Consider the following 12,647-nt stretch of genomic DNA (forward strand, 5'->3'; position numbering starts at 1 on the left):
TATTCTCCAAGATATTGACATACGAGATTAACCGGTCCCAATAAAAACTTTACAACATATGACGCGATCAAAGAAACTTTGTTACTTTAAATTCAAGTATTATCCTTTATATATATTTTTATTTATTTTATCAAACTATCTAAACAAGGCAACATTTAATTAAACTACCTAAATATTATTGCTCTTATCATCCCCTTAAAATCCAAAATTCATTAATCATTAGCATATAATATTTTATTTATCATATATTAGCATATAAAACTTTCAGTAACGTGTTGCATGTCCTACAAGCAATACAGCACTTATTTTCTTGTAAACTACACCTACACTGAATGATTAGAAGTTTTACATCCTCCACCGCAGAAAATGACAATAATCCACATAGAAGTTCTATGTTGTTTTATTTTGTTGTCTAAACACGTACATACTCTTATCATAACAAGATTTCTACTTAAGATGTTTAGCAAACCAGTTTAGCATGTCCTGATGGGCCTCCTCTGCAGCCTTTACAGCTTCTGCATCTTCAGGGTTGTATCTAACAGTCCAACCGTGTGAAACTTTAGGAAATATTTTAACAAAACAATCAACCTGCTACACATAAATATCCACTCATCAGTGTTATCTTAAACGCATCCAACTTTCAATTCGAGTGCATGAATGTTAAGCAAGTTCATTACAAAGTACACAAAACTTTCTCCTCAATTCAAAAACCATATTTATTATTCAGAACATGAAATGGTTGTGGGTCAAGTGTACACCTCTTGGAAATAAATTACAAACGAGTTGAAAATGGAATTCTAAAAATGAAATTTGAACTAAGTTCAAAATACAAAGGAGTTAAAAATGGAGTGCCAAAATGAAATTTGAACAAAGCTAAGCTACAAGTACATGAATCAATTCCATCTTGTTCGCACCCATCAAAGGCCAAAAAAAGGAGAAAGAAAGAAGGCAACATCTTGTAATTGTAAAAGAAAAAAGAATCAACATACTTACCACAAAATAATATCATTAGCAAAACATAAAGGTAATATAAAATGATGGTAGATAACCACAAAAGAAAGAAAATACAACCCCAGGTTTAGCAGTTAGGACTTGTTCAAACTGTTTTACAAGCTCTGGAGGTGACATTTTGTCAATCTCAGCTCCAAGCACAGCTGTTGGAATATCAACACCTGAAGCAAACAGCTATAATATGAAAATCTTTTTCACTATGTTTAGACGAGTGGAAAGAAAATGAGGAAGGAGAGAAAATTTTTAAATTTGAATCGGGGGACACGAATTTAACTCTTTTGTTTCTGCAACTCAACTTCTCTCACATATTTCTCTTCATTTTCTCTTCGATTAAACATGAGAAATTTTCAAATTTCAAAGGTTTCTTTCCTCCCGATTTTGTTTCTATTCATCTAAACATAGGATAAGGACCTATTTAAAAATTCAGAAATAATTCAGGGACAAACGGATTGATTTAACCTACAAAATATTCACCGGTCCATTTCTATCCTAAAATTAATTGTTAAATGTAATGATTATGATGCTTTCATAAAAGTAGATGCCAATTTGATTGCACAAAAAAAAAAATGAGAAAGAAAGCCAACTAGTCCCATAATAGTTGATGCACAGTTTCACTAATCAAGAACATATTACTCATAACTTTGCCATGAAAATATTTTTTTTATCACATCAGCAATATGCAAAATGCAAAATGCACTGCAAGTCAGTGTGAAGACAAATGTGATTATTCTGAAAGTGAGGCAAGACTGCAGTCACAAACATGCTTAAATTATTGGCATGACAAGATTCTGCAACATAATTTGGATTTTCATTCTTCCTTATAAGTTATAAGATGCAGACTAATCTTCTGTGAACAAATATGCAAATTAGGAAACAATCTAAATATTGAAAATTCATACCCTTGATATCATCCACAGAGACAAATGCTGGATGTAATAGCACATCAGCTTGGATTAGTCTGGATTTTGCAAGTTCAACCACGACTTTACCTGTGGGAATGAAGAAAAGAGTGCATTCTATGAGTTTGATCACTAACTTAGTCATGTTTAAAACTTTAAATCAAATCAATAAATATGCCTAAGAGGAGCTGAAAGTGCTACATATACTGGTGTATACACAAAAGGAGGGTGAAAAAATAAGCACTCCAAATAAGTGGAACAGAAGTACTTACCCCCCCAACAAAATCCAGCAGCCCCAATAGCTGTCACACCTTTACTTTTCAAAGCTTCAATTATGGATTTTGCAGCTTCTGATCCTTTGTCCTATTAATATAATATGAAAGCATCAGAGAATGAATATGATGCGTTACAATTTAACAATGTCACATATTTTGATACATTTGATCTACAAATCTAAACATATGCAGGTGCCAACAAACATTCAATACATAGGACTGGCTGAGTACTACAGTGTTAAAATATCACAAAAAATGACATCTGAATCCAGCTGTAATCTTCTACAATCAGAACTATAGTTTTATCAAAGTTTCTATACTGCTGAAAATTGAGGTTCCATAAAAACAAAAAACAAATTTACTTTAAAATAATTAAATACAAGAACCAGTTATGCTAAAATGAGAACTAACCGTGCCATGATCTTTCAACCAAACAGATAAAGGCCTGCTAGCATTCTCAGGATTATAGGGATCACCATAGAAAAAGTCAGGAACAACCACATAATACCCAGCAGCTGCAACCTTGTCTGCAATGTTCCTTAACATCAGAGAAGAAACAGTATTACTTCCCAGGGGTATACTACATTTGGCATCACAGAAATGGAGAAAGAGAGAATTGGCAAAGAGAGCAGAATGAAACATCCAAATTCTATTGGCGGCATAATTTATCAAAATCTAAAAAAAAAAAAAAAAAAACTAAAAAGGTAGACAGCACAATAAAACAAATGAGCAGGCACATCACTTTTGAGGATAGCATTGTTTTCATGAATCAATCATAACTCTCTAATTTATAGTTACATGTTGAAATAGATGTTCTTTGATTATTTCTCTACCAAAATAAAAAAAATCTATCAATATTCAATACAACCCAAAGGTTGTGAGCTAGTGGTTTAAAAAGGACAAGTGGGTTTATTTAGAACAAAATGTAGAATATATTTTTCAAAATCTCTGTAAATTTTAATTAATCTATATGAGTAATTGCATCCAAGGAAACACGTATTTGCTCCCAAGAAATACACAATGAATCATTGATCTTATCATTAAAAGGCATCATCCCAAAATAAAGAGGAGTTAGAATCAAATATGATGAGAGGCAAACTACTATTTGTACTAACTTAGAAGACTAGTAAAATATAAACAAAAAAATAGACACAAGATTTGAGAATCAGCCCGTACCTTAAATTTGGTGCTTCATATCCTGCAAAACACATTGAGCATGCTAAGTTAAAAAAACAATACTAATGTTAAAGACTATAAAAGTAAAAAAAAATAAAAAATGACGCAAATACATACCGTCAATATAATAAACTCAATAGATAAAGCAGAGTTTACATATAATATAAGAACTTTAACCAGGTTTATTTATTTCTTCTATAAATCAAACAGGACCTTAATTAGAAAAACGACAAGAATAAGAGCATGGAGAAAGAAAAGCAGGGATTGTGATGATAGCGTACCAAAAACGTCGGAGACGAGAAGAATGGCAATGGAATTAGGGGAACCAGAGAGATAGGAATCGAGAGCAGCGAGTTTTTCAACGTGGCCAGCTCCTGCATTCGGGTTCAGAACTGGTGAGTTTGAGCAACACTCAGGTCCTGACATTGTTCCGTTGCGCTATCACACTCTCAACACTTTTAGTTTAACACGTTTTTTTAATGAAGAAAGAAAACGCTTGGCTGTTTTTATTGACATGCTACACCAAGCCTCTCCTTTCCATTTTTATTTTTTTTACATTTCTTTATTTCTCACCATTTTTAAATCCCATCATTCATTATTTTTAGTTCTTAAAAGTATAAAGTCATATCATATTCATAACTGAAAGTATGAAAATTCAAAATAACTTCAATAAATTTGTATATTTTTATTAGTATTTAAATTTAATTACTTATCATCACTTTAATCCTTAAAAGTATGTTAATATTATTAATTTTAGACTAAAATGAGTGAAGAATTATACTTTCAGAAATTTTTAGTTAATTTTGTGTACCTGAAAAAATATCCTTAAAAGTATATTAATACTAAATTAACTTGTTACAAAAGTTACTTCAAAGCTTAACAAAATTTATGTGATATTATAAGAATAATAAAGTTAAGATAATAAATTATTTAAGCAATCATGTCTTCTAATGTTTGTGGTTTGAATAATTATAGATTGAAACTATTTCATTTCCTTAAATTATTAATAATTAATAATAAAATAAAATACAGGCACCAATCACGTTGTTATGTTATGGCTAATTCACGGTCTTGGACCTTTTTCCCTGGTGGGTTTTAGTGTAGGGGGGATGCACAGAAAATAAGAATGAGAGACTCACCACCCCAACAAAAACCAACTGATGCAATAGCTGAAACACCTTTACTTTTTAAGTCTTTAATTATGGGTTTTGCAGTTTCAGAACCTTTGTCCTATTAATATAACAGGTAAGTATCAGAGAATGTTACCATCTTGTAAATCTGATTTGGGACAATTTGTAATAATCGATCTACAAATCAAAACTGCCTCTGCCTATAAAGTTGATAATAACATTATGTAAACTAGACATCTAAATTCAACCATACATTTTCCAAAATCAGAGTGCTCAGTTTCAATAAGGAATTAAGGATACAAAAATTAGGTTTCAGCTGAAGCACAAAATTTTGTTTTATTTTTTTATTAATAAAAGAGGAAAAAAAAAACATAAAAACCCAAATATCATTATGAACCTATTTTATTTTAGATTCTCAAGAACTTCAAATGGATACTGCAAGCAGGAGAAAATTTCTTCTTTCTCATTTCCTTCCTTGGGCCTTGTAAAAATTATAATCCGAAGAGACTCAACATAAGAACTAACCGGTTCATGATCTTTTAGCCAAACAGGTAAGGGTCAGTTAGAATTCTGATAATTAAAGGGTTCACCGTTCACCATCCAAGAGGTCAGGAACAACCACATAATACCCAGCAGCTGCAACTTTGTCAGCAAACTTCCTTCACAACAGAGAACAGTATTATTTGTTGGAGAAACACATTACATTTGACATCATAGTGAGAATGGGAGAGATGGAGATGGGGAATGGGCAAAGAGAGCAAAATGAACCAGCCATTTGTATTGGTAGTATAACTTACGAAAACCTTGGGAAATTTTTAAGTGAAAAGATATCATAATGAATCAAATAATTATATCACAAAGGCATCATCTATGCAAATTAAAACTCTTGTTAATTTAGCATATTATATACAGCATACAGAATTATATTCTCACAAATCATTACTCTCTAAATTACACTCACATGTCCCAGTTAGTTTTTAATATTATAAAAGAATAGATGATCAATTGATCATATCCCCACCCCACAGAAGTTGAAATCATATCACTATCCCCTGAACCTAAAGAACATGAGCAAGTAGTTTAAAAGATGACAAGCAGAGTATGATGTAGAAATTTTCTTTTCACAAACTTTCTAATTCTCATTAATCTATATATGAGCAATTGGATCAAAGAAAACATGAATTTGCACACCAATGTTCATATAAGTAGGCACTGGATTTCACTCACCCAAAAAGTAAAGGAGAAAGAATCAAATGTGATGAACACTACTTTGAGTTCGGACAGAATGAAGCCAATATAGTATGTTCATATAAAAATTAGACACCCAAAACAGAAATGAAAATTAACCATACCTTAAATTTGGCGCTTCATAGCCTGCAAAAAAAAAAAAAAAAAAAGAGCATGTGAAGTTAAAAGAAGATTATGGTTAAAGGTAATAATAACTGTTAGAAGTTTATATGTATAAAATGAGTTCACTATATAAACCACATCCCATCAAAATACTGATTTATTTAGTTTTCAGTTGAATTATATGCATATAAATGTATTTTTTTTCTGCATGTTTATTAGCGGATGGGACAAGCAGGTACTAAAGTATTCTATTCGTGAATACTTTCAATTTAAAATTACTTAAATATTTAATACTTAATTATATATAAAATAATTTGTTTTAATTTATTTATTTTTAATATAAAAATACTAGTATTTATTTGAAAATTATTTTTTTGGTATAAATATGTTTTAAAATTATTTATTTTAGTATAAACATATATTTAAAAACTAATTGTTTTTAATTTAATTTTTTACCTTTTATTTTAATCTATATTTTAATAAATATCCATAGACCGCGGATTTGGAGTTACTTAAATTTATATTCATCAAATTTGTCAATTCAGAGTGAGAACTCATTTTTATTAGTAATCATTGTTAATATAATCAACAAAAAATATTCTTTCTCAACAATCTTAAACTGTTCTTCTTTTATCTTATTTTCTTAATCAATTATTAAGGTATTTTTTTTTATCTTTATCTTTAAATTTAAATATTTAATATCAGCAGTTTTTTGAGAAATATTCCACAAAACAACAATCCATAATCTTGTTTAAGAAATCTGAAACTAGTTTCATTTAAATTAATTATATGTTGGTAATTTTAATTATAATATAATTTATATATTTAAAAAATTATTTATTATCAATTATAACTATATTTTATAAAAAAACATCTATGTTGTGTTAGAAAGAAAAACAATTTAAAAAGAATGAAGGCAAAGAGAAATTGAGAAAGAAATGGGCAAAGAAGAAGAAGAATACCAAAGACATCAGAGAGCATAAGAAGGGCGAGTTTAGAGTGAGAAGAGCCACTGAAATAGGAATCGACACCTCCCACTTTATCGACATGCCCACATCCTCTACTGGGGTTCAGGCTTGGTGGATTTGAACAGCACTCAGGCCCTGACATGTTTTTGTTTTCTTAACAATAAACTATTTTTTTTTTTTTGCTACGTATATCTTTGTAAAGAGTATCTTCCTTGATCAAGATTAATCTCTTTCTAGTTCTATAGACCAAACAGTATTCAAATGTGAGTTGTCCCTACTAGCTAGCACTACTCAACTAAGTTCTTTTCATGTGCAAGAGTCAATACTCAAACCTTTGATTACTTGCTTAAAAAACCCGAACATAAAACCTTTTGGACCAACCATTTATTCGTGAAAGTATTTTACTTCTTAACGTATTTTTAGATTTGATCTCATTGGTCTAAATTATTTATCGTTTAACAAACTAGTTCTTTAAAAATGCTTAGGTAGCGTTGTCTTGTCACATAAGCAAAGCAGTAGACTCTAGAGGAATTAAAGGTTTAAAATAAATTCCAACATGCGTTAGCCCTGACGTTTATGTTGTTATATTTATCATGTTAAGATAGTTTATCATAATATATATAAGCAATGAATGACACGAACTTCTTGATAGTATAAATTAAGTGTTTAATCATCCTTTTTAAAAAAAAAAGTGTTTAATCATCATCATGTATTTATAGTGTAAAATAATTGTGAGCCTAGTTATCAACAATTTCAAACGAAGCCTTCCAAGAGCTAGGTCACATAAGTTTGATGGAGTTAGTGTCAACTACAATGTTTATGAAAATATCTAAAACAAGGAAATAGAGTTGCACACTCTTTAGCTCAGTTAGCTAGAGAACTTTTGGATAGAAGCCCCACCTCAGATTGAGGGATTGCTTCTCTCTGATGTAGTAATTTGCCTTTGGCTGAATGAAATTTCAAAGTTCCCCTTTCAAAAAATAAATGAAATATCTAAAACACATTCTCGATCTTAGTGAAACAAGATCACCCTGTGGAGGGGAAAAAAATTCCTTTCGCAAATTATTCAGCTTATACACAAGACATTTTACATAAAGGTTTTAAAATATGATTTATTAAGATCTCAAATCACAATTGTCCACCAAACTCAAATCACGGAAAGCAACATTATTAGGATCATCTAGCAATAAGATCCACTTCCAACATGTAACAATACAACATTTATTTTCTTGCAAACTACAGCTACGTTGATTGAGTACCATTTTACATTACATCCTTCACTCAAGTACTCCATTGTACAGTCTTAACAGAGCAAGATGTCTCACTTATGATGTTTAGCAAGCCAGTCCAGCAAGTCCTGGTGGGCCTCTTCTGCCACCTTTACGGTTTCTGCATCTTCAGTGTTATATCTCACAGCCCAACCGTGTGAAACTTTGGGAAATATTTTAACAAAACTGGCAACCTGAACATAAAAAAAAATATGTTCATGAATGATATCTAAATACATGAGAGATTTTTGTATATGTCCAAATTAAAGAACTGAATAAAAATAGACAATTTCTTTGACAAAAACTGCTGTCCTGTACAACTTGTACCCCATTGTGTAATTTTTTATTTCCAAAACACATATTGCATAAAATGTGAAAAAGCTAATCAAGCTGACTTGACTGCATACAGAAATCTTGTAATTAACAAGAGAGAGAGAGAGAGAGAGAGAGAGATCACAAAAAAATAACATTGTGAAATTATCAAGGTAAACATAAAATGATGGCAGATAACCACAAAAGAAAGAACAAATCATCTGACCCCAGATTTAGCAGCTAGGACTTGTTCAAATTGTTTCACAAGCTCTGGAGGAGAAACTTGGTCTACCTCGGCTCCAAGTATAGCAATTGGAATATCAACACCTGAATGTCAGACCAACAGTTAATTGTTAAAACATGAACATCACAGTCACTGCTTTAATAAATCCGCTTCTGATTTTTCTTTTTCTTTGTCTTTATTCAATCATTGAAATATGACCAGTGAATGAGTTTGTATGGAAAAGGCTCCGAATCATTATACTGTTGCAAAAGAAGAATACACGACAGGAAAAGTAAAAAAAACATATATCAGTGTAAATTACCCCTATGACCTCTAGAGCATGGATTGCATGCATAATCCAGAAAAAACTGTCTTATATCTTATACATAGTCTACAAGCAATTGAATTCCTAATTTCTTGCACCAATATATAATCATTTGTATATAATACAAGTGCATATTACATAAAAAATTTAAAGCAGGCATTGAAAACACATTCCATTGACGTTGTAAGTGTTGCTAATCTTTCAGAAAAAAAATTTAATGATCCAATTACAAGTCAACACATTTTTGTTTTACTAAAATTTTATACAGAAATATCTTTCAGCCAAATTTCTTTCTGCAGATTTTTAACATGTTTTCATGAAAACAATCCCAAACATGCACTAAATGTAATGAATATCATTATAACAGTAGATGTCAATATAATTTTAGTAAGTTAAAAAAATTAAAGAAAACAAAATAATGGAAAGAAAAGATAAATAGAATAACAAAGGCAATTCTTCCCTTAATAGTTAATTATATACAATTACAGTTATTACTGAAAAAGAATATATTACAAAAATATATCTCTCATCTGCATGAAGATAAATATGATCCTTTAGCAAGTGACATTCTTTTACTCGAAAACTTGCATAAATTGATGGTATTTGTTTTGTTTTTCTTTTGAACAAGAAACTGCAACATAATTTTAGTAGCCTTTTACCCTTAGTAGATGCTAAGAGGCATTCCCTAAACAAAGATTATGCATATTAAGGGGAAAAAATAATCTAAATATTGAAAATTCATACCCTTGATGTCATCCAGGGAGACAAATGATGGATGCAATAGCACTGCAGTTTGGATCAGTCTGGATTTCGCAAGTTCAACCACAACCTTTGCTGAGAGAAAGAAGAAAATATAGTACATTCTGTGAGTTCAGTTATTAACTTAGTTGTCCTTAAAACTTCAAATCCAACCAATAAGTACACCTAAGAGGATCTGAATCTGCTTTCAACATAAAAGGAAGAGGGGGATGCACAGAAAATAAGTAGGCACTCACCACCCCAACAAAAACCAACAGCTGCAATAGCTGAAACACCTTTACTTTTTAAGGCTTCAATTATGGGTTTTGTAGCTTCAGCACCTTTCTCCTATTAATACAATACGTAAGCATCAGAGAATGTCACCATTTTGTGTATCTGATTTGAGACAATTCATAATGTTCAATCACAAATCCAACTGCCAACAAATGTGGCAGTCCAGTGGCTAAAGTCATAATAACATTACATAAACTAGACATCTAAATCCAGTCAGAGTGTTCAAAGTTTCAATAAGGATGCAAAAATTGGATTTCAGTAAAACCACAGAATTGTGTTTTATTTATAAAAGAAAAAATAACATAAACAACCAAGCATCATTATGAATCTATATTTTTTTAGATTCTCAGTGACTTCAAATGGATATTTGAAGGAGAAAATTTCGCCTTCCTCATTTCATGAATTGGGCCTTATGCTACGTAGTAGGCAGAGTTACACTGAAACATTTTAATCCAAACAGGCTCAATATAAGAACTAACCACTGGTCCATGATCTTTTATCCAAGCAGGAAAGGGCCTGTCCGAATTCTGAGGATTAAAGGGTTCGCCATCCAAGAGGTCAGGAACAACTACATAATACCCAGCAGCCCCAACTTTGTCAGCAAGCTTCCTTCAAAACAGAGAACATTATTATTTACTAGAAAAACACATTACATTACATTCATCATGAAACTGAGAGATGGAGACAGGGTATGGGAAAAGAGAGCAAAATAAAACAGACTGATTGTATTGGCAGTGTAATTTACCAAAACCTTGAAAAAAATTTCAAGTGAAAAGGTATATTATCTATAGAACTTAAAATTAATCTAACATATTATATTCAGCTTACAGCATTACTCTCACAAATTGTTCCTCTTCAAATCTCATTTATATGTCCTTGTTAGTTTTTAGTATTCTAAGAAAATATGTGAGCAAGTAGTTTAAAAGAGGACAAGTAGGTTCAAATAGAATATACTGCAGAATATTTTTTTTCACAAACTTTGTGATTCTCATTTATCTATATATGAGCAATTGGATCAAAGAAAACATAAATTTGCATTCCTAGATATACACACCAGTTTTCTCATTCATACAGATATTGGATTTCAATCACCCAAAAAATAAAGAGAAAGAATCAAATGCGATGAAATGTACACTACTTTGAACTCGGCCAGAAGAGACCAAAATAAATTGCCTGAACAGATAACCAGACTATAAAACATAGCAAATTAGACATAGAAAACCGACATGAAAATTAACCATACCTTAAATTTGGCGCTTCATATCCTGTAAAAAAAAAAAAAAAGATATTCAAAGTTAAAAGAAGATTTTGGTTAAAGGCAATAACTGTAAAAAGATTATCTGTATATCAAATTATCAATTCAGTATATAAACCACAGGCTGCCAAAATGCTGACACTTGTAGTTTTCAGTTGGGCAAGAAATCATATGCATATATATAAATATTTAAGAGACACAAGTCATGGAAGAAATTCATAGCCACACAAATAATAAGAAATCCAGAATATCAAAGCAGTATGATATAGTGTCAAGTGTCAAAAAAGAGTTTAATTAAAAAGAAAAAAGACAAAGAGATGAAATTAATACCAAAAACATCGGAGAGCATAAGAACAGCGAGTTTGGAGTGAGGAGATCCAGTGAAATAGGAATCAACACCACCCACTTTGTCCACATGCCCAACTCCTCCACCGGGGTTCAAGCTTGGTGGATTTGAACAGCATTGAGGCCCTGACATCTTTTCTTTTGTCTCTCTGTCACACCTCTTCACTGTTGACTTTGCCTCATGCTCTATCTCTATTCATATATATATATATATATATATATATATATATATATAGATATATATATATATATATATAATTATTTATCATTTTAACATAATAAGGTTAATTAGCATGTATTTACAGTATAATTATTTTTAAAATTACATATAACAGTATTTTTTTAATTAATGCTATAAGTATTTTTGTATCAATAATACATAAGCACTGAACTCATGGATCAATTGATGTGGACGTGTTCCTCCTTAATTTCATATAATATTACTGTAGTTCTTGAAGATTAAATATTTCCTTTACATAAATTATTTTTAATAAGGATGAATTTATTAATGAGTTGGCTAATAGAATCTTATGAACTAATTCATGTAAATATTTTTTTTAAAGAGAACAATAAAATTATATTATTCGGCAAAATATTATTACTAACTAGAAACTTACGCTAGCAATGACGTCAATTGATACGATTTGATGCGATTGACCGTCAATCACCTCGGTTCTAAATTTTGAATCCTACGAATCGTTTCACAAGTCACAACCATGTCCTCACTCCTCACAATAGAAAATTTGGGGGGCGGGGAGACAAAACAACATGATTTTTAAATTTGTAGGATTAAAAAATAACTTTTAAAATTGTGAAAACAACAAAATTTACTTTTAAATTTAGAGGAAAAACATTTAGGTCAAATTTAAAATAATAAAATCATGTCATTTGATTGATGAGTTTAATAATAATTTACTAACAATATGAAAATATTTTATATTATCATTTTATTATAAATGATCGTTGCTATAACTTTTAAACTAATTACTATAAAAATCAATAAATTTATCATACATAATAAATTATAATTATAATTAAATAATAATTTAAAATTAATATGATTTATTTTCTCTCAGTT

The 12,647-nt window shown here is 30.4% G+C and overlaps 2 protein-coding genes across 7 annotated transcripts; both read right to left on the bottom strand.

The window, feature by feature from the left end:
• Positions 1 to 219: 219 nt before the first annotated feature.
• On the bottom strand, positions 220 to 7,179 carry LOC100801591 (endo-1,3;1,4-beta-D-glucanase). Of its 6 annotated transcripts, none has more exons than XM_041017465.1 (10): positions 6,804 to 7,178; positions 5,844 to 5,865; positions 5,082 to 5,146; positions 3,643 to 3,735; positions 3,362 to 3,383; positions 2,597 to 2,723; positions 2,183 to 2,273; positions 1,911 to 2,000; positions 1,072 to 1,172; positions 220 to 591 (listed from the first exon to the last, which is right to left on the bottom strand). In XM_041017465.1, exons 1-10 carry the CDS (start codon positions 6,949 to 6,951, stop codon positions 448 to 450), a joined length of 903 nt encoding a protein of 300 aa, XP_040873399.1. In that variant the 5' UTR covers positions 6,952 to 7,178; the 3' UTR covers positions 220 to 447. The 6 variants fall into 6 exon arrangements, with proteins under 6 accessions (XP_040873399.1, XP_040873401.1, XP_040873400.1 ...); XM_041017467.1 differs by having other exon boundaries at positions 5,089 to 5,150; XM_041017466.1 differs by having other exon boundaries at positions 220 to 588; positions 6,804 to 7,170.
• Positions 7,180 to 7,862: 683 nt separating this feature from the next.
• LOC100802118 (endo-1,3-1,4-beta-D-glucanase) lies at positions 7,863 to 11,757 on the bottom strand. Its single transcript, NM_001406481.1, has 7 exons — positions 11,555 to 11,757; positions 11,213 to 11,234; positions 10,449 to 10,578; positions 9,933 to 10,023; positions 9,682 to 9,771; positions 8,616 to 8,716; positions 7,863 to 8,271 (listed from the first exon to the last, which is right to left on the bottom strand). Exons 1-7 carry the CDS (start codon positions 11,700 to 11,702, stop codon positions 8,131 to 8,133), a joined length of 723 nt encoding a protein of 240 aa, NP_001393410.1. The 5' UTR covers positions 11,703 to 11,757; the 3' UTR covers positions 7,863 to 8,130.
• Positions 11,758 to 12,647: the final 890 nt, after the last annotated feature.

Source organism: Glycine max, chromosome 7, assembly GCF_000004515.6.
Source record: "Glycine max cultivar Williams 82 chromosome 7, Glycine_max_v4.0, whole genome shotgun sequence".
Taxonomy (NCBI): domain Eukaryota; kingdom Viridiplantae; phylum Streptophyta; class Magnoliopsida; order Fabales; family Fabaceae; genus Glycine; species Glycine max.